A 27,771-nucleotide genomic window follows, 5' to 3' on the forward strand; every position below is an offset into this window, starting at 1 on the left:
CATTCTAAGAAATACGTTTAAAATAATTTAAAAACAAGATTCATTCTTATATGCAACCAGTCAGAAAATATATATTTTTTCCAGCCGAATATACCATCTAAAAGAGGGGGGTTACAAAAGGTGCTAATTCTTTTTTTGTTTTACATCTAAAATAAAGTAAAAGATAAATCAATTTTCTATGATTTCAGTATGGTCGTTAAAAGGTATAGTGAAAGTCAATGTGGTGAAAACATTTTTTAATTTGAAAGAAAAAAAATAGGACAAAATACATAGGTTTTAAAACACCTCTTCCCAGGGTGGAACTACCTGCAGATTGCAACATGGCTGCTGTAGGGGTATTGGGAAAGTTTAGCTCTTGAGTTAAGTTTTATTTTAATCTCTTCACGGGGGGAACCAGTTGAATCAAAACTAGTCGTTTGCCATTTTTCTGTGGCGAAAGGTACATGTAGAATAATTGCACCCCTACAACCAGAAGCTTTGGTCTGTTCGCTTCATAGTTTTTTTTTTTTTTTATCTGAAGACTACTACTAAGCAAGCTAGCACTCTGTATGAACTGGCATTTTCTGAAGTTGTCTGTTTTGTTTTTTTTTTTGGACATTTCACTGTCTAGGGAAATAGCCGCGGGCTAATTTGGAATATTAACAACATGCATTTTTCCATTCCTGAGACCGAGGTTTGTTCTGGAGAAAATGGGTCCACATATGTGGTAAGTGCAGACAGTACACGGTGTTGTTTTTGGACCTTTGCTAGTGTGATTACTGTAGTTATAGCGTTTGAAAAATTATGCGCAGTCTTATGTAAATTTTTTATGAGATATTGTACACGCAGCCAATATTTACTGCTTGGAAGACGACATCTGAATCGATAAAAGTGGGTATTTGTTAAATACATTACATTCTATATACACACACACACACACAGAGGTACTTCTGTAGTTTATAAAGACATTTCTCTGTACAAACATTGCAACCAGCAGAAGCCAAAATAAGTAGCTACGTTTGATTTTTGAAACAGTGTGACAGCAATTTGTTACACCGCAAACATCATTAACTGACAAAAGTGGGATGGCGCCAGTATGTTCTGGTTGACGCTTTTTAGTGGTCAGCTTTTTATCATGTTTTGTTGTCACCCCCATCCGTGTCATTTTGCTTTCTCGTGCATTATGATACTGTGACGTGTAATAATAGATGGTAGATCTACAACTGTCTGTTTACTGTTTTTATAGTAAAAAGGTTTTTACTAAAAATCTATACAGTATATAGTATACAGCACTTTAAGCTAGGATAGCTTTTAATCGTCCAAACTGTTACAGGAAAGATGGTCATTTAAACGAGGGTGGGAGGGGATAGTGGGGTAGAGAGTCATAGTTTAAAGGTAGAGAAATTCAGGATGGTTCAGGATGCGTATGCACCGTTCTAATACGTTTTTACAGGTCAATACAGGCCAAAACATCTTATTTACTGCAGTTTTAATGTTATTGAAACCAGTTATCCTACTGACCGATTAATAGAACATCCTCCACGGAGACTCTGCTGTCGGGCACACACCTGAACCCGTGTCTCCGTGTCAGCCCCTCCATTCTGCCGGAGTGCGAGCCCATCTCGGGACTACACACACTTACTTAGCCTCCGATCGGCAAGCCAATAAATAAATAAGTATGCAAAACGAAGTATAAAAAATAAAGTTTTTAAAAGAAACTTATAAAATGTATTTAAAATTAAGTGTGTAAAAATAGTAAGACTGTAAAAAAAAAAAAAACAGACCTGCACTATTTGAACACACTGCTCTCAGCTTGTAAGACCCTCCCGAGAGAGTTAATTTCAAGCCCTGCAATGGGCTATTTAATGTTAAGGTTAAAACATCAAAAGATGAATAACCTTCAGCAAGTTTATGTTTGGTTCTATAGTCACTATGGAAGACATGGATGGAAAAAGCCGCCAGCCACACAGCAAAATTCTATTCTAGGTCCTTTGCTACCGTTGGGTGATATTATCAGCAAACACAGCGTGAACTTCCATTGCTATGCGGATGATACCCAGTTATATCTCTCATTAAAGCCAGGAAATACTTCTCCTGGGGAGTTACTTTCTGCTTGTCTTGCAGACATCAAGTGTTGGATGTCTCAGAATTATTTAAATTCAGATAAGAGGTTATGTGCTAGTGGGCACTCAGAACCAACTAAAAAATGTGGGATTACATGAGCTTGACTTTAGTAATCTCTCATTAAATCTTAAACTAGAAATGAAAAATTTGGGGTCATCTTTGATCCTGATCTATTATTTGAGACGTATATTAGGAAAGTTACAGTACAAAGTATCTTTTTACCATACAAGAAATATAGCCAAACTTAGACCAATTTTTTCCATATCTGATGCCTAGAATTGATTACTGTATGCACTTCTCTCTGGTATCCCAAAAGGTGTGGTGTCTCACTTACAGCTTGTTCAGAATATCGCCACTAGGATTCTGACTAAATATATATATATATAATACACACAGTCAAACCTGCTCATGCGACCACCTTTATTTAGCGACCACCTGGTCTAAGTGACCAGTTTCAATTCCTCCAAATTATATTTGTGCTTTATTTAACTGTATTTAAGCGACCACCTGTCTAACGTGACCAGCGACCACAATTCTCTTACCCAGCAATGGACTCAAACCTATATTAAGCACCCTTAAACAAGGCTATTGCTGTAAGGAAAATGTGTTTTAAATGGTACGTCCTAAATTCAAAGGAATACGGTAACCATTTTAGCGGTCTTTCATCCGTAATCAATAAAACAACAGTGCTCTCTTGTAAAGGAAGAAAGAAAACGTGGAGAAACAAAAGGTCCTCCCTAGATGACAGAATTAAAGTTATTAAACGTGTAAAGACAGTAAGTGCCAGAAAAATTCAGGACTAGAAAGACGCAGATACAGCATTTTGAAACGGAAAGAACTAGGCTTGAAGTTTTAGGTTTTTATTTTTGTTCACGTGACCGTGTTTTGAGCAGATTCAATATTTTAATTAAACTTAATTACTAAACAAAGTCGCTTCTTTTTACATTGATGTCCTGGTTGACTTACTGATTCTATTTCACCTCCTTCTTTATTCGAACACAAGAGCAAGCAATGACATTAATCACTTCCCCCAGATGCTACTTTAACTTGCATTTCGTTCTCGCACTTGCCTGGGTATTGTGTTGTGTTGTTTTTTCCCGCTAATTTAACAGGATGTAGCAGCTTAATACTTAAAGGCAAACCGTTAAAAGGAAAAATACACAGAAAACATTCAAGCCCTACTTACAAGAGTATGAAAACAATGTGCGCGGTAATCGAAAAAGATCTTATGCTGGCGTTGGTTTCAAGATGTAATGAATCAACACGTACCTGAAAGGCAGACACGGGCGTTGAAATTTGCAAAGTATTTAAAACATTTTGTGTGACCTGAGACAGGCAAGCATTCATTACTTTTGCAAAATAATTTGTTTTGTAAATGCATTATCTAAATGAATGTTATTAAATTACATACTTCCTTTTGTTCATATTACATCTTCTGGCTTTTACAGTGTATGTAAGACATACATAATTACAGGAAAGCATGTCAGACAAATAGAAAATTCATCTGTTATGGGCCCTCTTAAGAGACCACCTGTGTTAAGAGGCCAATATTAGACTGTCCCTTGAGTGGTCTCTTAATACAGGTTTGACTGTATATATACATAATATAAAAATTAGAAACTGCAAACCCACGAATCAAGCTAAGTACGATACTATAAGTTTAACAAGTGCTGTTGGAGAGCTACAGACTGCAGACCCAGTTAACATTGTAACTTTGTTTTATTTCAATAACCACATTTATTTTAAATAATAATATTTACAATTGTGGAGGATGTACCCGTTACTCAGTGGATGTTTTGTTTTATTTAGACAATTTCAAGTTATTAATAAAAGATCATTTAAATTGTTGTTGTTGTTGTTATTTCAACAACAAATAAACATCAGTTTGAGTAAAATAAACTGTTCATTGTTGGTTCAAACAATTTAACAACAATGCTGGATTGTAAATAAATATAAAACTATAGAGAGAATCCAGAAATAGGAAAACAGGGTGTTTACGCTGGGCTGTTTTTTGGATGATGATGATGATGATAGCATCAGTAATAAAACAAATGGTTCGCCAGGTTCATTCACGTATTTTATTTTTTCTGTTAACAAAAAACGTTTGACAATGTGTGAATACTTATTGAGCACTGCAATTTTGAAGACTGACTTTGGATACTGTTTTAATTCTGGAAACTGGTGGTGTTTTAAATCTTTTGCTAAATTGCATTGCCTTTTATGTTTTAAGCAGTTCTATGCATGGGTAACATTTTTATTTCATTTTGCTGTTGTGTCGTTAATGGGGAATTTTACATACTGCTATAATACATACTGGATTTAAAAGTATGTACTGTATTACAGTCCATGTGTCCAGTCATCTCTCTTGGCAAGTGATATTTTCAGAATCCTATCGTTCTGAATTAAAATACTAGTTCTGTTAAATATAGTACTAGTCTTATTTTTCGCATCGCTCAAGTGCTGCTGCCACTCCCCCATTGCCAGGCATGTCGCCTGTAGTGTGAAAGATACTTATCAAAATTATAGGTTCTAATCATTTTGTCGCATCGCTGCACAGTTTCGCTTGCAGCTTCACATCTGGTGGGTAGCAGCCTTTACAAGCTCAATATTTTTTACTCAACTTTACATTATGATTTCTCATCCTTCACTTTGGACCTGCTTTCAACTGAAATACAATTTAGCCCGAATAAATCATTCTTTTAATATAGTATGGTACAAAACCTACAGTACTTAAGTAAAAATGTGTTGCTTATAGCCTACTCTGTACAATACTTGTTAGTGCGTATTGGCAGAATCCCCCAACAAACACAGAATTATACATGATTATCAGTGTCTCAGCTGGCATGTATAGTACTTTGCTTGATCTTTTGTTCTCAAGTCCTCTGTATTAATTTACAGTCATACATCAAGGATAAACCAAGGTTGTTAAAAATGATGCAGAAGAATGTCCTCTAAAATAAAAAGGGTATTTTTTCCAGCAATTTAATTTCCACCCTGGTGTTTATTTATAGATAAAGGGTAACAAATGAATGAGTGTTTTAAATTGTTTTCCTGTTGCCAAGTACTTGTGAATTGACACCCTAGCCACCTGGCTTGTTTGATGCCAGCCTCGGCCTTTTAACCAACCAGATCGCTCAGCATTTTATTTGGGCACTACTGTATTTCCTGATCTTTAAAACTGTTGGTCACCAGCGACAAGCTCTAAGGCCTATTGCAGGAAATGTGTTTTTTTTTTTTTTTTTTCATTCTGCACACCCAAGATATCATAAGTTACCTCTGCCTGTTAAAACATGTGAACCTTCTCAGTTGTAGTCCTAACTACAAGTAGTCTTGTTTTACAGTTCTTCTATAATATGATGGTATGAAGTAAAATAAAAAAAATCAAAACTGCTTGAAATTTGGTTTAAAGAAGAAAAACAACACATAAAAAAAAATAGAAAAATGAGAGAATGTTATCCTAAGATATAATGTTTGCAATTGAATGCAATGCAAATTACTTTGAAAGGATTCTAATTACTACACAGCACGCTGTCTAATTGGCACTGTAAAGTGTACAAGGCCTGCATATACTGCTATGGCCAAATGTTTTTCATCACCCTATATAATTAACTAATTTTGCTTCATAAAGTCGAATAAAACCTGCTGAATGTTACGTTAACATATTGAATTACATTCTGCTTTGTAGTTTTCCATATATTTAACAAAAAACTGACGATGGGAAAAATGTGACATTTCGAAAAAACATGAAATACTGTACTACTATTATGGCTTCCGGTAGACTTCTGGGATTTTAATTTTGTAGTTTCTTTGAATACATGATGTTTAAATAAAAGATACAAATTATTTATGTGCATATGGTGTTGTTTATTTGAAATTGTTTCAATCCTAAAATTCTAGGTGATGCAAAACTTTTGGCGAAAGCTGTACTATAGGCTGTGTTGAATAAGAATGTCGATCAGTGCACTGTAGATGCATGCTTGGTGCAGTGCAGAGGACGATATCTGATTTTAAAGTAGCAGAAGTCCTAGCCAGGTTGTTTATAAATGCACAAAGCCATGTCTGGGATTTTGTGCATCAGCAAGTCTGTGTCGGAATGGAATTCTTACCCATGTAAATGAGATTACGGAATTTATTACATCTGTGTTGTGCTGGCATCCAGGAGCAGCTGTGATTAACTGCATCACTCTACCAAAGCTGTCATTTGCATTGGATTGCTCACTCTTGTGTTACCCAGGAGGGTTAAGGGAAATCAGAGCGAAGAAAATCAATTTGAACAAGATAAACAAAAGCCTTTGTTTCTCACTTCAATAATCCTTAATACAGTATCACGTTCTGAAATAGAATTACATTTGATAATACGAAATATGAAAGTAAAATATTTAAGTAATACAAAAAAAAAGTATAACAAACTGTCCTGAACACATAGAGTATTAACGCAGTTAATCATTTTCTTTTTGGTGATACTGTAATAAAAAAATTAAAAACTCCCATGAAAATGGAATTTAGATAATGGCATACAATTATTATTATTATTATTATTATTATTATTAATTTTTTAATGGTGAAGGTAACTGCAAAGTATACTACCTAATTTAACGTACCTTCTTATCAGTTGAAATGTTTATATTTTCACAGTGTTCATACAAGAGAGCCATTTGGAAAATGACTAGGTTTCACATCTGCTTTAAATTTAAGTGCTAATTTTTGACTGCTTTTGACCTTTAGGGCACACAGATAATCAGCAGTGTCCTGCTACCAAAACAGGTATTTTATGAGCAGCACTGAGCCATCCAAAGACTTTGTACTGCAAAACTTCACAGAATCCCCATTTTTTGTATTTGTTTAAAGGTTGAATAAACCAAAGCACTGTGCCTAAGGGCAACTCTGTATTTCTGTAATACTGAAGAATAAAATGCACTGTGCCAGACAGCTTATTGCATATATCTATCTCAAAACTTGAATTACGTTTTAAACAATACATCCTTTGTTTGAGTGGTCATGTAGGGAATACAGTTACAGTACAGTACCCATTGCAGCTTGTCCTTTAAACAAATAAAAGCAATTAGGCCTTAGATCACCAGTGAGGGGTACAGTATGTCTAAATTTACAGTATGAATAACCTCAAATGTTTGAAGCTACAATACTGCTAAGAAATAACACGCAACAGATAAAAAAAACAGAAAAAAAAACAGTCTTTGCAGGCTGTTATACTATGCTGTGATGTAGTGTTGTTGGGATTTCAAATTGAGTGTCAATTTGTAAGTCATCAAGCTGTGACTTTGTTGATTGAAAGGGCTTTTGGGCTTTTGACCGTTTTATCCGTAGAAACGATGTACTTGCTGAAGAACTGTATACAAGGCGTGGGAACTAGGGGTGCTGGGGGTACAGCAGCACCCCCTGGCTTGAAGTACAGGGGTGCTGTGCACCTGCAGGTGCAATGATAATTCCTGCTAGTTTTGTGAATCTTACGAGCTGTGTGTGCAGAGCACTGTACCGTTTTCACATTGCTATGGAACACAAAAGATAATCGACCAATCAGTGCTGACTGTCACAACAGGGGGCGGGATATTTTAGAATTCACACGGTGACAATTTCGTGAGAGTTGATTCGTTGTTGGAACGTGCTAAAATCAGCTAGTCATAAATGGCGCTGACTGGGGGATGCTATTTTGTGGAGCAACACAAAAAATGATCACAGTGGCATTGTGGATGTGCCAGATGTCCATTCAGCATGACACCGGCACAAATCCTTTGAAGTTTTCTGACCGTCATGGTCTTCAATGACTACTGTAAATAAAATAGAATTGTTCAACCTGTTTTGACAAGTAAATTTTTCTAAATTGCAGTATTTAAGCGTATCATAATGGGATACGCTACTTTGATTAGTTTGCGCTAAACGTTTTATGGTAAGCATGTTGTAAACATTGTAGGAAGGACTGTGGTTAAATATTTTACATGGATAAACAGGCGTTGATTCGTTTTATTAACATGTTTAACATAATAGTAGCCGAATGCATGGCTTCCATCATATACAGGGGTTACAGTTTTGTTCAATGGCTTTATGGGTCTATAAATCTGCCTGGGAAATCCTGTGCAAAAACATGGTCCGCATCTTCATGCTGGAATTCCGGAGTGTGCAGGGTCTTTAATTCTTCTTTATGCCTGTTCTTCACACATTTCCTGAAGGTTTGGCAGCAGACTCTTCCTGCTAAAAAAAAAAAGAAAAGTCCCAGAAATGCTGACGTAAGTTTTATTTAAATGTGTTTTCAAATGAAGACTATTTTTATAGTTATTCACAACAGTAAGATAACATAATAAATAATAATATATTGACTGCAGTTTGTTGAATCTCTTAACAGGCTCAATTTGCTAGGTTTGGCACATATTTAGTTGGAAATATCAAGTAGCCACCTGTGGTGATGCACAAAAATTCTCTAAATACTGTACAAGTGAAAATGTAATGTACAAGTTAACCTGACAGGGACTTCTTACAGTATATTCCTAACATCTGAATTCCCTATCTGTACTAATGAATGTCCTATCCAAATGTACGCAGTCTTGAATAAGTGATTCTCTAGGTGTGAAAATGTTAAGTTTGAGAAGTGTGGGATCATAATCTGAAATGGATTAAGTCAAGAGAAGTATTTTTCCTCCCCTTACTGTGGCTACTAATACATTAATCATTAATTTTCTTTTACTGAATTAAACTGCCTAATGCTGTCAGATATCCGCCAGTGCTTTTCCACATTAAAATGAATAATCAATCAGCTTGTCGATTTGTTTCTTATTGAAGCAGAATAAATAAGATGGAAATGTGAAAAGTTATATTTGGTACTGTCCCTGCCAAGTTTCATTGGTCTGTTGTGCATACTTTTTTTTCCTTGGCAGATTGGTTAACTGGTCAAGATAAGGAAAGATGGAAATAAGACACTTTTGCAAAGCAGATTGGGCCATTGCAATTGCCATAGGAAGCTTATGACATTGCACTTGTGATTTAATTAAGCTCCCAGTAATACCTGGAGTTGATCAAACTGCTACTGTATGCAAATAGGAGTCTTTTGTGTCTGTGAAGTGACTTTTAAAATATTATACTATAAGAAATTAAAGTTCCAACCTGGCAAGCTGAAATGCAATCACATTATTCAGTGTATGCAGTTGTGGCACAGGCCTCTCAGCATCTTTCTTCTGCTTCTGCTTTTATTTTTTAAACATGTTTATTTAAATTGAAACTAAAACACAAGTGAGGTATTGTTCTTATGAGTGCGATTCATACCACAGCAAATCCAGTATGAAATGTGTTTAGCTGTGTTTATTAGGTCATTCCACTTTGAGATTATCTGATTTTGTCATGGTTTTGTCTGGTAAATTCCTGTTACAGCAAGACTACATGTGTGGTTATTTAGAGCAAAGCCTGTTTGTTGCAGATCAGTAAGTGAGTGTAGGCATGGCTGATCCGCAAATTACTACAAGATTGTGTACCCTGCAGGAGATGCAGTATGAAAGGTAGCCTAAAGGTGTGTTTACACTGGGTCCGTTTAGAGGGTTATTATATATATAATGTAACAAATTAAAGCACTTACCTGTCACACACGATTTCCGACTCCGTTTCCAGTTTTGTGATACAAAGCCCATCTCTTCAATGTTACAATTTATCTGAATATCCGTCTCGGCCCACGTTTTCTTTTTTAAATTCTCTCTAATGCCAAATCAGTCTGTCTTATATTGTGCAGTTACACAGCGCTTCCTCCACTTTCACCGGACGAAAGTGCAGCCAAAACAAAGCGAACAAGACAAGCTAGGGTAATGTAACAGTTAATCATTAAACAGTCTGATACTTTTTTTTTTTTATCTGTGATCTTTTGTTGCTTTTGTGCATTTTCAAGTGAACTGTGACATTAGGGCCTTATCTGCAGTTTTGAATACTGACTTGGGGAAACTGGTGGTGTTGGTTGTTTTTTTTTTTTTTTTTTTTTTTTATGATCTTTTGGTTTTGCATTGCCTTTTACGGTTTACGCGGGTCGTTAATGGGAAATTTTACATACCGCTACAGTACGTAATGGATTTAAAAGTATTTACTGTATTACAGTTAACGTGTCTTTTTAGTTTTGGCAAGTGATATTTTCAGAATCATATCGTTCTGAATTAAAATACTACGTCTGTTGAAAGTATAGTACTCTACCAACAAAACTAATACAGTACATCTAAATGGAAGCCTGCTTATTTTAAAACACAGTCCTTTCATATATGTATTTTTTATATTGTATCTTTTTTGTGTTCCCTGAAAAACTGACAAGGGTTGGAATGGGCCTAAATGAAATAATCAGATATGCGTCGCACGTGTTCATTCGTCACTGAAGTCCACATTTTATAGGGTCGGATATGCGAGTGCTGACTGTAAAGAAAATAATGAGTTATCTGCTGTAAATTCACCCAATGCTGAATTTTTAAACTATTATTGTGTTATTATATAATGTTATTTAAACAGCTTCAGAGTTGCTATGGCGTCAGTGAATTGAAGAAAAAAAATCCCTGTTTTCTACTGTGGGAATCTGGACAGTGGGAGAAACTGAAGCTCTGACAGAAATTTGGTCAGAACTGGACACAACTCACAAAAATAGTAAAATATATTCAGTCTTTTTTTAAATTGCTTTGTTTAATACAACAGTAGGACAACCATGCTAAATTGCGTAAACTGCATTATTTTCCTACTGTAGGCATTCAATACATGTATTAATTAAAGTGCTCCCCCAGTACTTTCTTCCACAGCAATATTTAAAACATGCTATATTAAAAACCAAAGCAATACATCAATATCTTTCAATACGCCTTGCAGGATATTGTAAACATTTGGTTCACACACCATATAAACAACACCGAGTGCACTTGCAAACTGCATTGTGAACACAAACGGACTTGGTCCTGAAAAAAAAAAAAGGAAAAGAATACAAAAAAACTAACTTTAGTTTGCATCCGAACGAACTCTGACTCTTTGCTTGCACATAAGTGTGAACAGCAAGCACATTGATACATTGTTGGAAACTGACCCAGTGTGAATGCAGTCTTTTCTTAAGCACAGTATGTACAGACAGTACTGCACTCTTCGAAACCAACTGCCTCCTGTTCATGACCTCTGGGCATCCAAGTACAGTACTGGGAATATTTGATGTTCATTACTGTTCTCAAAGAATTCCAAACTGGACATGTTCAGACAGCCCTGCTGGAGTTAAGCAGAGGTAATTTCTCAATGTTTAGGATTGCATGGTGGTTGTTGTTTTTTTACTTTATGGCTTTGGGAAGAACACTGTGGTTAGGAATCAGAAGGTTGACTCTGTTCTCATGGCTGACACCCGCCTCCCTCTCAATATCCAGGTCCTGTTCTGTATGAACCTGGCTATTCGATTTGTCTGATCCTCTTGGCTGTATTGAAAGTAAGAAACAACAATGCAACTTATCAGACAGTTACTAAGACCAGGATTTTTTTTTTTTTTTTTTTTTTTTTTTTAAATACATCTTTTGGCAGTCATGTGAAGCAAGAAACATAGGTTTCCCTTGCTGTATGTAAACAAAACACTACTGTTTGCAGTCATGGTAGGTACGAAATGGAGCCTTTTAGTTTGAGGATTTTTAGATTTCTATTTTTAACTTTGCAATGGAAATTATTGTTTTTTTTACTGTGGCTAACAAACCACATGTCTTCGAATCTGCTAGAATTTGCTATTCAGTAAAAAAAAAAAACAGCTACTGAACAGTAGGTACTGTAGGCTCCTAATGAATGATATCATTTGAGACAGTGCTTTTTTGCTGATTTAAAATATATACAGTAACTTTTATGCTTGCAAGTCATGACGTTGTATCACAATTCGAGCTGGGACAAACGCAGGGTTTTCATGTTCAGATATTCACTCATAATTTAAATATTTGTTTGGATATTCATTCGTTTTTCTGGTCAAGGTCCCTTTCTCACTTCAAGTTGACCTTTGCAAGGTCACCGGTCGAAGGGGAAATTTAAAAGAAAATAATGGCTATTATTTCTGAATTCCGGCGTGTCTGAAAACCCCCAGGTGAATTTTTCTAGGAAAATCTGAGACGGACGGGTAACGAAATGTCCCTTTTCTGGTTGAGTTGGCGTGGAATGACCCTAATGCTTCCCTGTTATCTGCTTTAGAATTTTGGAACTGGAAACGTTGCAAGTAGTAAGTGGGGCTACTGTAGCAGATTTACCAGTGTCAACAGGAGATTTTTATGCCAAAGATGTACAGTAAAATCTCCTGTTGGATTAATCTGTCTTAAAGTAAGATACTGGATCTACTCATGTCAAAGTCCTTGTTACACTTCCTGTGGATGGATGTTAGTACAACCTGGAAAAGGAAATGACACATTCATGTTCGCTTTTGAATTTTTAAAGTAGTCTTTGATTTTACACAGCATTGCTCTGACTACTTAGCCAAAAGCATTGAGTTTATCAATTTTTACAGTGAAATTAGCATTTGTTTGTAAAGAAGAAAAAAGTAAGTGATTTAATAGCAATCAAAGTAAACCCCACCTGTACTGTACATTTAGCAGTGATCAACAGTGTTTACTTTTGTATGGAAAACAGGCCTATTCACATCAGACGTGATGCGACAAGCAAATGTAGTTTTGATAAGAACCATTCACTGCCTGGGATGTGACGGGGCGACCAGGATTGGTGTCTTTTTAGCGATTTTTGTCGCACTGCAGCTAGGGAACTGTGACCAGTGAGGAACAGCTTCCCTTGTGTGCCTTTTTCATGATGATTTCCTTTACATGAGAGTAGATGTTAAAACTTCATGCTGATGAACTCTGCTCTCGCCAAGATAAGCACCAACTAAGACGTAGCTTTACAGTAAACTAATGTGATCCATATGTGTCTCCATCCATTTCCGTTTCTTTCCATCTGATTTATGTAGATATCCTTCTGCCTGGTGTTGATGGCTGAAGTGTAATGCTGGCTCCAGGGATAAGCTTATTTTACCTCCACGGTGCATCAGCACACACAACGACTGTGATGCTGGCTCCGGCGATCAACTACAGTGCGGTCTCCCCAGCGTATCAGCATGACAACCGTCTGGATTGAGTAGGGTACATCTCTGGGGTCTTCAAGTGGGCACCTTCCATCGTCGTGTTTCGTTGACTAGCCCACGACACCTCAAGAGGGATCGACAGTGATTCTAACGTTCCAGCATCACCCCCCTCTGTCCCCCAGCTTACTTACCCATACATTAGCGTTGCTTTCTTTCTATTGTGCTTGATATCCCCCCCCCCCAGCCAGAATCTTTCCATCTCAACCACAGCCAGTTGCTGCTCCTTCCTGCTGCTTCAGATAAGTTCTTCACTGAGAGCGACATTACTGAGAAACCGGGTTGTAGAGCATGCCACACATCCTTGACAACCCACCTCCACTGTGGAAACCCGGACTGTCCATCCTCGCTGTTCTGCTTCAACAGCTAGTTGAGCATACTGAAGTTTCTTCCTCTCATACGCCTCATCCACAGCATACTCCCATGGCATTGTTAACTCTACCAGATGAACAAGGCGTGCTGATCAAGACCACAAGACAGTGTCTGGTCGAAGGTTAGTGGTGGTAATCTCGGGTGGAAAAATAAGCTGTTGACCAACATCTGCCAGCATTTTCCAGTCTCTAGCAGCTTCCAGTTGTCCTGGGCGAGGATTGGTTTTAACACCTTTTCTTGGTGGTTGCTCTCCTGGGCGGAGGAATGTTGTCTTTTGTGTGTAATGTTTTGATGGAACAGGTGGCAACTTATTGGTCATGTTACGCTTGTCTTCCAATGGTAAGGCCAAAAATCGCAGCACCTGATCATGGCGCCAAGTAAACCGTCCTTGGCTAAGAGCCACCTTACATCCTGTCAAAATGTGTCTTAATGTTGCAGGTGTTGAACACAAAGGACATGAGGGATCCTCTCCTACTCAGAGGCTTAGGTTCTGTGGTGATGGGAGAACCTCATATGTTGACCTGATGAGGAAACTGATCCTGCTGTATTCCATTGTCCATAGGTCTTTTCAGCCAATCTTGCGTTGTTCCACACTCTCCCATCTCATCCATTCTCCCTCTTGGCCTGGGAAACAGCCTTTACACACCTCATCCTCTCCTCCTGCTTTCGCACCTAGTTGACTACCAGCTTCCTCCGTTGAGCTGGGGTTGCCTTGTGCCATGCAGGAGGAGCTGAACTGAGACCGACCCCCTCTTCCCCATAATATCACCAATTCAAAGGGCAGCCTTTGCATCTTCCACGGCTTTCTTTGCTGCCCACTTTTTTTTTCTGGTTTTCAACAGGTGTTGCCTCCCTTACCCATTTGTCAAGTGAATCTACTGTCATTTCCAGTCAGACCTTGGCACACTTCACTTCAACTCCTCGGTTAGAGCAGAGACTGGTAGCTGCAGTATTCCTTTACCATAAAGTCCCACTCTGCTAAGGCAGCATGGAACTCCCAACCATTTCTTGACATATGAACTGATTAAAGCTTTCAGCTTCTCAACTGTTGTCAAAGAAATCTTGTATACAGTCAGTGGCCACAGCAGCCTTGGCAGTAGACCAAACAAAGCACCAGAGTTTGTTTGCCTGGTAAACATTGGTGGAAGAAAAGATCATTGCTGTAGTTTCGAAATACCCAGAGCTGTACAATAAAGGTCAAAAATTATAAAGACACGCCGATGAGGGAGAACGGGGGTCAGGACATACAGAAATACTGGTACCCCATCAAGTTTCAGCTCCTGTACAAGACCCAAACTCTTTCTCTAGCATCTATGGTTCAAATAAGTAGCAACAAAAGTTCTTCCTCTTCCCTGGAAGACATTTTGCTTTCAAGAACACAATCGGAGGAGAGTGTCCTATCACACTGCGCGTGCTTGTCGCCACTTGTGTGAAAGATTATAATTTTATCGCAGGACTAGCCGAATCGCATCCTGTGGGAAAAGGCCTTTACAGTCTTTCCTACTGACTGCAGAGTAAAGGGTCGTATTGTTTTATGAGTACAAACAAAAATAAATGCTTACTCAAACATTTTTGGCGGCTTTTAATTAGTGTTATCTTTGGCAATTTCACAATCCAAAAATATGTAGCAATAAGCGCTTGCTAGAGACATTAGTAGAGCACAGTTTGAAAATTCAGGAAATCCAAATAAGTTAAAGGTCTTGCCAATCAGTAGTCCTCCAAAAAGGAAACGGTTCATAACCCCAACAAGCTGACTCGGAATGTTCTGCCCAGTAAAATATTTCCTAAGCATCCCTGTGAGAAGAGCGTGTACAGCATGAGTTTGGAAATTTGCCACTTGCTTGGAAAGCTGCCTCACTGTCAAAGCCTCAGACAGTATCTCGGAAACATGGTGCCTTTTTATAGATGGTGACTTCATATTTGCAGGATTTCATCCCACCCTTAGATTTATGTGGCAAGGTATGCTTTTAAAAACATAAAAAAAAAATTAAAAAAAATCTAATTATGAAAGTGGCCTCAATGAGTCTACATTCTCATTGCAAAAAAAAAAAAAAAAAAAAAAGTGCAAGCCTGTTATTAAACTGCTGATGCAGCACAAAGAGAAGTCTTGGAGTTGAAAGAAGTTGTCTTTTGGGTGGAGTTATGATTTTGTTCACTATTACACTGATGTGTTGCATTTAAACTGTATAAACAGTGCCTTGCATATCATGCACCGATTGTGTGAAAATGTCTGTCTGAATTTTGCTCATTGTTACAGGAAGAAATTCTAGAAATGCCAAGGCCTGATATGTGTTTTTAAGAAATTAAATTGCTGCATAAAGCTCCTTATTTAAGAAAACCGTTTTATATAATGGAATAATATCTGAAGTCTTCCTTTGTCCTCTTTGCTTCTCTCTTCCAGGCTTACAATATCCATGTAAACGGAGTGCTGCACTGCCGTGTCAGATACAGCCAGCTCCTGGGACTACATGAACAGGTACAGTAACAGTGCAGGTTAGATATAGCAAAGCTGGCCTAATTCAAAATGTCTACACTGCCACAGAGCTGCGGGTTTGAACCCTTTACATCCGCAGTTCAGTGAGATTGGGCGTTTCCTGGAATATCACCTTGAACATCTCCTGCTAGTGTTGGGCAGTATATACAGGGAGTCTGCATGCACCATATTCCAGAGAACATGGGTGGGTTGCTGTTTAAATAAAGGGGAAAGGGTAAGATCTGTAGTGCATCAAGGTCCTAATGTTGATCTACTTTTAATTTAAATACAGGATTAAAAAAAAAAAATTCTCCAGGCGCTGGCCTGACCTGAAGACACTTTTTTTTTTTTTTTTTTTTTTAATTTTTGGTGGTTATGCAATCTGTTTTCTTATCTCTTCTGCATACTCTGCAGTTTTTGTTTGAAAGCCTTTTTATTAATGTAGGCGTCCCCACACTTCCCCATTTTCAGTATCCAAAATGAACCCAGTTTCTGCCGTATCACATTTATTTTTGCCATGATGACCATTGATCATGGCACTAATGTGTCACACAGCTCTATGTAATTCTTAAAATAATTGTGCTCCAATAAAATATTTACCAACCCTAATACTACACATGAATATAGCCTGTAAGATGCAGCGGCAAGATACTGATTTGGCTATGACCGTATGAACTGTGCTTAAACAAGCACTCTATGCCATTAAATGACAAAGCTTCACTGGGAGTTCCAGCAGGGAGCACATATTGATGCAACAAGCTGCTTAAGCACAGCAGAATTTCTACAAGTGACTCAGTCTTACCAAGCAACCACATTACAGGGCATGGCCATTTTATTTGGAATTAAAATGTACACATGTAAACTACTCATCTGTGTACAGTAGTTTCTGAGGATTGTGACATCTGAAAGGCTTAATCAGGTCACTCATAAATCCAAACAATGTGGAAAGGGTTAGGCTTACCCACTCTCTGAACATTCATATCTTCTGCAGTCAAATCTGATTTTGTCAAGCCTTTACCCTTCTATTGATATTGTTTGAATCATGTAATTTCAGCTCTGGGAAAATATAACAATAAAACAGTGACTTGTCAGATTTTTATCATATAAAAATATAATCTAAAGAAAATGTATTTCAAATCTTGACCGGTCTCGGAGCTTCAAACAAATAAAGTATTCAAACCCTACCGGCTGGTTATTCAAAAGACCTTAATCTTCCTTTATCAAACCTTTACCTCTTTATTCATCTCTCATCCCACAGTTAAAAAAAGAGTATGGTAATAATGTAGTCCCAGCATTCCCTCCGAAGAAACTTTTTACACTCACACCAGCTGAAGTGGAACAGCGAAGAGAACAGCTAGAGAAGTATATGCAGGCTGGTGAGTATGCAGGAGTGGTGTTGTTTTTTTTTTTGGGGGGGGGGGGCATGTTGTCAATAAATTACTTGGTGGGTGATTTGACCAGGAGCGAACCAGAAGCCATTTCTTTTCAAGGTAAAAAAAAAAAAAAGTGTGTAACATGTCTATGCAGTGTGCGTACCCTTTTGATCCAGTGTTCTCATCTCACACACCTGCTCAGGCAGCATTGACCGATTGTGACAGAACTGCAGCCCCTGGAGCTGCTAAACTGACATCTGACATTGTGTATGCCTATGATTATGATCGCTGAACAGCAATGCTCGTTATTCTAACATTAGCTCATTATTCTGGCTCCATACTCAATTTCTTAGACTGAAGGTTAAATTTTTATACAGTAATCTGTCGTATATTCGCCCGTCACTTACCCACCATGATCAATCGCTTCAGCAACGTTAATTTATTATTGAACAGAGAAGATTAGTTCAGAGATTGTAGATCCATCCAGAGTTTTCATACACTGTGTTGTATGTGCTCCGTGCGCAACCATTGCTGGCAGTGTCACGTGAGCTGTTCAGTGTGTTGATATGTAAATAAATCCTGTTTGCCTGCGGGGCGTGTCACCTTCAACCTCCGTCTCGATCTCCTGCCTGTCAGCAGCGAATGCACTCATCCACGCAGCAGGCTGCTCTGTCACAAGCATTAATACCCTGTATCTTTCTAAACAAGGGATTTAGGGGAGCTCTCTAATAAAAGCTAAATCTCAAAACAATAATTGAGTGAATATAGTAATTGTTGCAGCTGTGTATAATGGTATTTAAAACAGGATTCATTTATCTGCCGTTTTGTTTTATGTATATTTATATGAACCTGTTAACTGATTAATAATGTATGTAAAATAATAACTAATTATGAATCCATAAGCACTGTCTCAAACAGGAGGATTAATTGCAGCGGTAGTTATAGTAATTGTACTGATGTTTTTTTGTATTTATTTATTTATTTATTTATTATTAAGATGTGCCATAAAACATTTAGTCAGATATTTGCTTTATTCTGCTATTGCTAACTGCTACTGTATATCAGCGTTCATTTATGCATGTTTGTTCCCACAGTGCGACAGGACCCTATGCTTGGAGCCAGTGAAACATTCAACAGCTTCTTAAGAAAAGCCCAACAGGTAGGTCTGTGTTTTAAAACTTGCCGATGACATTAAATCAAGTCGGTGGGTGTTAGAATCTAGGGATATAAATCACACTTGTGGGACTCCTGAGTGGTGCATCCGGTAAAGGCGCTCCGCGTGGTGTGCAGGATGCGCTCTATAGCCTGGACGTCGCCGGTTCAAGTCCAGGCTATTCCACAGCCGACCGTGGACGGGAGCTTCCCGGGGGCAGCTCATAATTTGCCAAGCATCGCCCTTGGTTTAGGTTGACCAGGGTGTCCTCGGCTCACCGCGCACCAAAAAAGCGGTCGGCTGACGGCACACGCTTCGGAGGACAGCGTGTGTTCGTCTTCGCCCTCCCGAGTCAGTACGGGTGGTAGCGGTGAGCTGAGCCTAAAAATAATTGGAACGACCTAAATTTATAAAAAATAAATAAATAAATCACACTTGTATTTTAAATATGGTGGATGTAGGTCAGCTACTTATTCATGATACTGATTTCTCTAATTTTATGTTTACAGACTTGATGGGGATGCATACTATTACTATCGATGTTCAAGTAACAATGGTGCCAAACCATTAGTTTCATTTGAAACCTGTCGCTTCATATTTTATGAATGTGCAGATTTAAAATAAATGTAACAGCATAGACGTGTGGACCAAAAAGCAGTGGTGGAAGTATACACTGTACTGTATATCTTTTTTGTAAAAGTGATTTACTGCAAACCCTCAAGTTTTAAAATGTTTTCTATTTGCCATGTCTTCTCTTTCCTTTTTCTTTTTTTAAAATTACATTTTGTAACCCCAACATTTCTCTGCCTGATCCCTCACGTTGCCTGGGGACAGAGACATGCTGTTGTTGAATGCAGGAGGATGAGCTACTTTGGCTGTCCACTACATTGAATCATAGTACTGACTTCCCTTCATGCCTTTTATCCTGCAGGAAACTCAGCAGATTCCCACTGAGGAAGTTCACTTGGATATTTACTTGTCGAACAGGCAGAAAGTGAAAGTGAACATACTCACATCAGACCAGACTGAGGACGTCCTAGAAGTAAGACAGAGATCTCTGGGAGAAGCTTATAAAGTGGCAGATTTTATATACAGTGCCATGAAAAAGTATTTGCCCCCTGTCTGATTTTCTGCATTTTTGCACATTTTTCACATTGTATTTGGTCAGATTTTTTTGTGGATTGTAGTAGTATATAGAGGGAGTCTGAGAGAAAAAATGACACCAAAGTTTGGTGCTTCTTTCATTTGTTTGGTGTGCAAGGTAATCAAACATGCAATCTTCAGGTGTGAAAGTTATTGCCCTCCCTCAACTCAACCCAATTAAAGGGATAATTAGGGTCAGCTGTTTGAGTACTTTGGTTAACAACTAGGCCTGATTTGGGCCAGCCCTGCCCAATATAAATCTGACTAACTTTGGCCCTTACCATCAGAGTGAAGTTGTCAGCACACAGGTTCTAGAGGCACATCATGCCACGAACAAAAGAAATTCCTGAAGACCTCTAGAAAAAATGTTGTTGATGCCTATCAGTCTGGAAAGGGTTACAAAGCCATTTCTAAGGCTCTGGGGCTCCGCCAAACCACAGTCTGAGCCATATTGTCCAAATGGAGAAAGTTTGGGACAGTGGTGAATCTTCCCAGGAGTGGCCCTCCTGCCAAAATCTCTCCAAGAGCAAGGCGTAAAATCGTCCAGGAAGTCACAAAGAACCCTAGAACAACATCCAGGGATCTGCAGGCCTCTCTCGCCTCGGCTAAGGTCAGTGTTCATGACTCCACCATCAGAAAGACACTGGGCAAAAATGGGATTCATGGCAGAGTAGCAAGGCGGAAACCATTGCTCACTAAGAAGAACATGAATGCTCATCTCAAGTTTGCCTAAAAGCACCTGGATGATCCTCAAGAGTTTTGAACAATGTTCTATGGAGAGTTGAGTCAAATGTGGAACTTTTTGGCCAACATGGGCCCTGTTATGTCTGGCGAAAACCAAACACTGCATTCAACAGTAAGAACCTCATACCAACGGTCAAGCATGGTGGTGGTAGTGTCATGGTTTGGGGATGCTTTGCTGCATCAGGACCTGGATGCCTTGCCATCATTGAAGGAACCTTGAATTCTGCTCTGTATCGGAGAATTCTATAGGAGAATGTCAGGCCATCCTTCCGTGAGTTGAAGCTGAAGCGCAGCTGGGTCATGCAGCAAGACCGAAACACACAAGCAAGTCTACATTAGAATGGTTGAAGAACAAGAAATTTAAAGTGTTAAATTGGCCTAGTCAAAGTCCAGACCTAAACCCCATTGAGATGTTGTGGCAGGACCTGAAACGAGCAGTTCATGCTCAAAAACCCACAAATGTCACAGAGTTGAAGCAGTTCTGCATGGAGGAGTGGGCCAGGTTCCTCCACAGCGCTGTGAGAGACTAATCAATAACTACAGGAAGTGTTTGGTTGCAGTTATTTAGGTTGGCCAGGTTTAGGTCGGCCAGGGTGTCCTGGGCTCACCGCGCACCAGCGACCCCTGTGGTCTGGCCGGGCGCCTGTGGGCTTGCCTGTAAGCTGCCCAGAGCTGAGTTGTCCTCCGGCGCTGTAGCTCTGAGCTGGCTGCATGGCGGGCCTGCAGAGTTAAAAGAAGCGGTCGGCTGACGGCACATGCTTCAGAGAACAGAGTGTGTTCGTCTTTGCCCTCCCGAGTCAGCGCAGGGGTGTTAGTGGTGAGCCAAGACTAAAAATAATTGGCTATTCCAAATTGGAGAGAAAATAATAAAAGCAATTGGCGACTACTAAATTTAAAATGGATAACATTTAGAATTTTACTGTGTATTGTAATATAAGTATTTTCTTTTGAAAGGTGAAAGAACATTAAAAGGCTGATAAATGTAACTTCAGACCAGAAATTGCCTGGCCCTCTTAAAGATTAACCAACATTAACTGTCACAAAAAGCCCATGGATTTTGGTTTATATTATTGCCATATGTCCTCCTAAGCTACAAGACGTGTTCAGTGCTGGTGAACAAGGGCAGACTTGTTATTTGTTTTCCATGTGGTTTGAACTTGACATCTGCGATATGGTGTGTGTGTGTGTGTGTGTGTGTGTGTGTGTGTGTGTGTCAGTGGTCCTTAAAGCTGTGCACGGGGATGTTGTGACTGCTGTGCTTGTCACACAACTTACATAATCTGTTATACTACCAAATTACTGCAGTAATAATGGATTTAAGTCTACTGTTTTGTACTCCCAAACTCTGTTTCTGTGCCATTTGATAAATCTATTTTAACTTTTAACCTAAAAAAGGTTCTGGTCAGTTGCACCCCAAGCATGTTCTGGAGACTGTTTTATCAGTCATAAATAATGTTACAGTGACTGTTTTGTTTTTTTGTGGTATTTCTTAGTATTGCAGTGGTGGAATTAACTCCCACCCCTCTCAGAAATATACCATCTGGATGTGTCGGCAGAAAGATGAGAAGGAGGTGTACATGCTTTTGTATGGGAATCCAGCTGGACTGAGTCAGTGGGGCATTTGGATGTGACTTGGACTCAAAGCATGTCTGCCAATGCTAATAGTTTTTGCACGCCTCGTTGTCGGGTTAGAAATTGACTTGAACAAAAAGAGGTTGTCTTAGAGTAAGCAGCTGTTGCTGCTGTTTTACATCGGTTTTAAAAAAAAAAAATACAAAATATAGAACATCCACAAGCTTCCGTAGTTGTAAGTTGCTTTGTAAAGCTATTTTTTTTTTTTTTTTTTTGGATTTTCAGTATTCACAGTTTAATTAATCCTGGCAGTACCATAGTTGAATATGTAATGCAAATAAGACTCTTTTTAGGGTTAGTGTGGGGTGGGGTGTCCTTATTCTAAAAGTACTATGCACCATATTTACTAAATACTTGGGAGATGTTAATTGGACAATACATTTGACTTTATTTAGCCATGTTACTCATACTGCTGGTGTGTGTATTCCATGTACTGTATAAGAGTTTACACCCAATGATAAGGCTTTGTTACTGAAATTGCAGGACTCCAGTCTTTATTCAGATGTTCTTGACCTTTGCAACTGCATTCCTGTCTCTAGATGAAAGGAGATTACTCTATAAAGTAATAATTCTGTTGGAACGCTGATCTAGCAACTCTTAATGAGATTGTTTAAAAAGATACTTATTAACCTTGTTAACGCTCAGTGCATCAAACATTTAAACATTGCAAATGCAGCGCATGTGAGCTGCTGAAGGCTTAGCCATCCTAGTTTGTTTTTAAATGATTACTTTGAAAGCATGGTTTAATCTTTTATTAGGCTACTAAGACGGTCATCAGACAATCTCTTTTGGTTAGGGTGCTGTTAGGATTTGGCTAAATACTTTGATGTCCAGAGTTTAGGCTACTTGTTTGTTTTAATAAAATGTTATACAGTATAATAATATAAAGAAAGGACCCTTAATTCAAGTGAAATGATGCACATTTGTATAATAACATTAACTGATTACACTTCAAAATACAGGAAGTGTACCTTTTTTAAAGGAAAGCTTTAGCCGATTTGCAAATTATGGTCTAAGCAGAAACATCAGTTGTGAACAGAACAAACAGGATTTCATATTAAGCAGGTAAGAAATACATTTTCTAAAAATGTTGGCCGTGCTGATATGAAGTATCCCTTTCGCTAGACTGAACATTTATTGCACCTCCTTAGGAGAGTCTATAGGGTATGTTCTTGCCAATCTGCTGCTATTACTATAAGATGCTAATCTCATACTTTTGATATTCTGGAAACTTCTCAGGTAAAATCTAGTGATAACTTGAGGGTGCTAATTAAAGTCAAGGTCAACTAACACACGGTAGAGCCTTCATCGAGAGGGCACTATCGCTATTGGGGGGGAAAAAAATAAATAAATTCTCAGGCTGTGATTGCCTGACTCAATAGTTGCAGGTACAGGACTGGTTGCTTTCGTCGGTGCAAACTATTGTTTGGCTGGTTTTGGTGGATAATAAAATACATTTGGATCAATTGTTTTTATGTTTAGTATTTGCTGTGAACTGAGCTTTCAATACAGCAAGTCAAAATGAAAAAGCCGACAGTTGCGTAGATTGATTTTAAATTTGATTCACAGGCATGCTGTGACGTTACTGCTATAGCCGCTATAGCTGGAAGCTGATGATCCTGAATCGTTTTCTAATTAAATACATGCTCTTCATGTTCCATCCTTATAGTAACAGAATTGTATGCTATGTGCATCCAGTAAATATTAGTTAATTGTAACTACTGTACAGTGTAACTACATATGTAGATGTACTGGCAACTGTATTTTGGGGTGCATCCCATTAACAATTAAGGCAAAGGAGTGCAGGCTTTGCTTTGGAATTAATTCTAAATAAATTTGGTCTGTTCCTTCTGTTTTGTAAGTCTGCCAATTTAAAGTTCAGAAGTCAAATAGATTGTATATTGTATATTTAGTCTACTTATAAAGACTATCTGTTTTGAGCCAGTAGACACAGATTACATGTACTATACATAATAAAAATGGAACAATGTAGAACATTTACAGTTTCTTCTCAAACCCACAACATTGAGTACTGAAGAGCAGAACTCCAAAGAAACTTCTCATGTTGTTGTTTTAATAACCAGTATGATGTTCAGAACTCATGCTAAGGAGAAATGCACTTTCTTACCGTTATTTTCCAGGCAATCCTAATTTTGACAACCTACCGGTAGCTTCTGGCTTTCTATGACTCCATGTTGGTTTTATATGTTTGTTTTTGTTTTTTTTTTATGTAGGCTGTAGCTTCGAAGTTGGATCTTCCTGATGACCTGGTTGGATACTTTAGTCTTTTCCTGATCCGAGAGGGAAAGGATGGGGGCTGTACTTGTGAGTATTTATTTAATTTATTTCTTTTTTCTTTTTTTGTTTACAAAAGGCTCCATCAGATGTGTTTTGTTAATATAACATGAATTTGCCAAGACTGGTTTCACTAATGCACTGCATTAGTGCAGATGGTCAACTGCAGCGCTGATATCCTCAGTTTCGGTTTCCAATGCTGTTGGGCCTGGATTTTAAAAGTTGGCAGCTCCTAAGAACTAGGATTGTGGCAATTATTTGGGAGGCCAAAAAGCAGGGCAAGAAGGGCCCCAGCTGCTTGGCAGAAGCTTAACAAAAAACTTTCTCTATTTTTTTTTCATTGCCAAATTTGTCCTGGTCTGTGTTACCAGATGCTGTCTGCATTGCTTAAAAGCAATTGCCTTATAGTAAACAAACCCTGAAAAGAGCTCACATGCACATGATAAACTTTTATTTATTTGTATTTATTTAATTTTATAGTGCAAATATTGTTTTGTAACCGTATAGATCACTTGTTTAGGATTGCATTGGCTACACAGTTGAGTTTTATATTGCAATGTAATTTGTGCAGCAATGTGTTAGGAATGTGAGAATTGAAATAAAGACAGTCTTAATTGTTTTCATTAAGTGGAGCATTCAGGCAAAATACACGTATAGGCTGTGTGCGCTCTGAGCATTTTTGAGATCTAGGAAAACCTCACAAAATGTGGCTTTAATTATTACCATAGGATTTTGATTTGTTATTACCTATAGTTTATTTAACTGGTTAAATGATGTATGTTTCATTAAATCATTAGGGAGTTAATTGAACACAGCTTTGATAGTTTTGAGAATGCAGATTGTGGCATTAATGCGAAGTACAGGGGTGGCCGAAAATGAATGTGGTCTTTTTACTGAGGTGGCTTAAGGCAAGGTTTTACTGTATTCATTTCATTTTTTAAAAAAAAATGTGAAGTCCTTCAAATAATGTCCCACGTTCAATTATATTAATCATAATTCCACTTCTGTGATGCATTTCAAGTTGCCATAGTGCTCACGCAAAAACATGTACTATCCTTGCATCAAAGAAAAATGTTGCTACAGATTTCAACATTCCCACAAACACTATCAACCATTCTAAAAAAAAAAAGGGATACAATAATCCAGGCTTATGAACAGTAAACTGTGGATGGAAGTCGTTCATGTTTCTGATTTGCTCTATACCCTGATGTTGAGGATGCCTTGCTTTTGTGGTCAGAATGGGACATGCAGGTTTCAAGTGCAGTTAATTTGCAATGTGTGTTTTCTTAAAAGTTAACTTTCTGTACGCCGTATTTTTTCAATAAAACGCACAGTACTTTTAAATGTATAATACTTCTCATTGTTTTGCAATTGAAAATGGATTTCAATATTACTGTGACAGTAATAAAAACTGACAGTATGCATTTGTACTTGGTTTGTTCATCTTCTGACCACAAAGTACATGTTTTGAATACTACTGTAATATTCCACAAAGAGGCAGTTGCTGGGGTAATTGACTAATTTAGTACATGTCGGCTAATTTAAAGTTTGTTAGCTTTGCATCTTGGAAAAACAAATTGTGATTTTTTTTAAGGTTTTGAACAGTGCTTCTATGGCTCTTTTAGTTTTGACTATTGCATGAAAATTGGCTTGGGGTTCTGTGATTTGTTTGGTAACTTATTTTTGTTTTTTCAAAATCCCTAGTTGTACGAAAGATGCAAGAGTTTGAATTGCCGTTTGTATCTGTCACCAGCCTTAGAAACCCAGAGTACCGGATCGTCCTCAGGAAAAGGTAAAAACCTGTTGCTAACCTGTTCTCAATAACAGCCACTACATAATCAAAATGATGCATGCGTTACCCTTCGTTCTAATATGGAGCCTCGTGAGTAGAAAATGACAGTTAGGTCCCCAAGAGTCATGTATGTGCAATGAAAAAAAACAATAGTAAACTCATTGTTTAAATAAATATATATATCGGTGAAAGTGATGGCAATGTTTGTTTTGTTTTTTGGCAAATGAGCATCCCCGAAGTTCTACAATGCATCAGAGGACTTTTAAAAAAGTACATTTTTCATTTTAAAAGCCATTGAAAGGGCATTTCCTAATTTGGCAATAGCTATTGTCTGAGATGCAGAACTTTCCCAGTCTGGGTGACTATTGAGTGCTGCAGCTTTTGAAGATGTAACGGTTCATTTAATACAGCACACTCTGTTTGTTCTCATAAACACCAAAATAAACCCACTACTGTAAATATAGTGTTTTTTTTTTACGGTAGCTACAAGGTCGTCTTCATGAAATACTTTACTTGCAGTAATTAGAGTGGATCACTGTGTTCTTAATTTACTTTTAGCTCAACATTCAGACATAAAGGTATTTTGCTTCTGATGGTTTATGATGTTTGAGTGGGAAACATGACTTTTATTAGTTTGTTTTTATTTTGGGAAGTTCATTCAGCAGGATAGCTGAGCTGCTTCTGTCTGGTATTAAAACGGGTTGTGGCTGAAGTTCATGTAGGTGTTTTCCATTATAGATAAAGGCTGACCTTAAACTAAACTAAATTGTTTTCTTTTTATGCAGCCAAAAGAAAGGGTTAAAAAGTCTACCAAGGCAATATCCAGCCTTTCTTTCTGAATTGCTAGAATAACTAAACCCCTGCCTGTTTTTATTGTTTTGTTTTGCAGTTACTGGGATTCAGCATATGATAATGATGTAATGGATAACAGGGTTGGACTAAACTTATTGTATGCTCAGGTAGGTTTCAGACATAATATGCTACCTAAAATGCATGTATACACATATCCCTGATTTATGTAACTGACAAGGTGTGTCACTGCCAAGTGCATAATCATTTCTTTGAAAAGCAAATTATAAAGTACATCATCATTGCAATTTATGTAGGCTAGACATGACAGAGGCTACAATTACTTTGACTGTGTGAAGATCTGTTTGTATGCTGCTTCCTTGCCCTAATTCATGTTTTGACCTGGAAGTTATGACTGGGAGTTTGAGTCAGGTGTTATTTTTTTTTTTTTGTAAATACATTTTTCCATAGATAGATAGATAGATAGATACCCTTTAAAAAAAGAAATGCACAGCAGATTTTCTCTTCAATCTCTTAAAAATAGGAACAAAACTTGATCAAAAGAATTGTATTTTTTTTTTAAACACATTTTGCTGACAGTGTCTCACATTGTCAGGACGAAAACACATGACGTATGCGAATACTACAAAACACCGTAATATTCCCAAAATTAACACCAAGACTTGCAATATATATAAAAGTGGAGGGTTCTCAGCTTACATGTCTTATTGGTGTTTGCTGTAGGCACATTTGAAGTTATGCCTAGACTTACCAAGGCATGACGGAATAATGCTATTGGACATT

The 27,771-nt window shown here is 37.9% G+C and overlaps 1 protein-coding gene across 2 annotated transcripts in view; it reads left to right on the forward strand.

The window, feature by feature from the left end:
- The first annotated feature begins 262 nt into the window (after nt 1-262).
- Nucleotides 263-27,771, forward strand: part of snx17 (sorting nexin 17) — a 39,917-nt gene continuing 12,408 nt past the window's right edge. The window contains exons 1-8 of one of the 2 annotated variants that reach the window (XM_034005290.3): nt 263-706; nt 15,975-16,049; nt 17,305-17,422; nt 18,514-18,578; nt 19,504-19,614; nt 24,326-24,416; nt 26,091-26,178; nt 27,068-27,137. In XM_034005290.3, coding sequence (XP_033861181.1) covers nt 647-706; nt 15,975-16,049; nt 17,305-17,422; nt 18,514-18,578; nt 19,504-19,614; nt 24,326-24,416; nt 26,091-26,178; nt 27,068-27,137 — 678 coding nt within the window. In that variant the 5' untranslated portion in view covers nt 263-646. The remainder of the gene's footprint in view (nt 707-15,974; nt 16,050-17,304; nt 17,423-18,513; nt 18,579-19,503; nt 19,615-24,325; nt 24,417-26,090; nt 26,179-27,067; nt 27,138-27,771) is intronic. The other variant, XM_034005288.3, reaches the window with a different exon arrangement.

Source organism: Acipenser ruthenus, chromosome 5 (genome assembly GCF_902713425.1).
Source record: "Acipenser ruthenus chromosome 5, fAciRut3.2 maternal haplotype, whole genome shotgun sequence".
In the NCBI taxonomy this organism is placed as follows: domain Eukaryota; kingdom Metazoa; phylum Chordata; class Actinopteri; order Acipenseriformes; family Acipenseridae; genus Acipenser; species Acipenser ruthenus.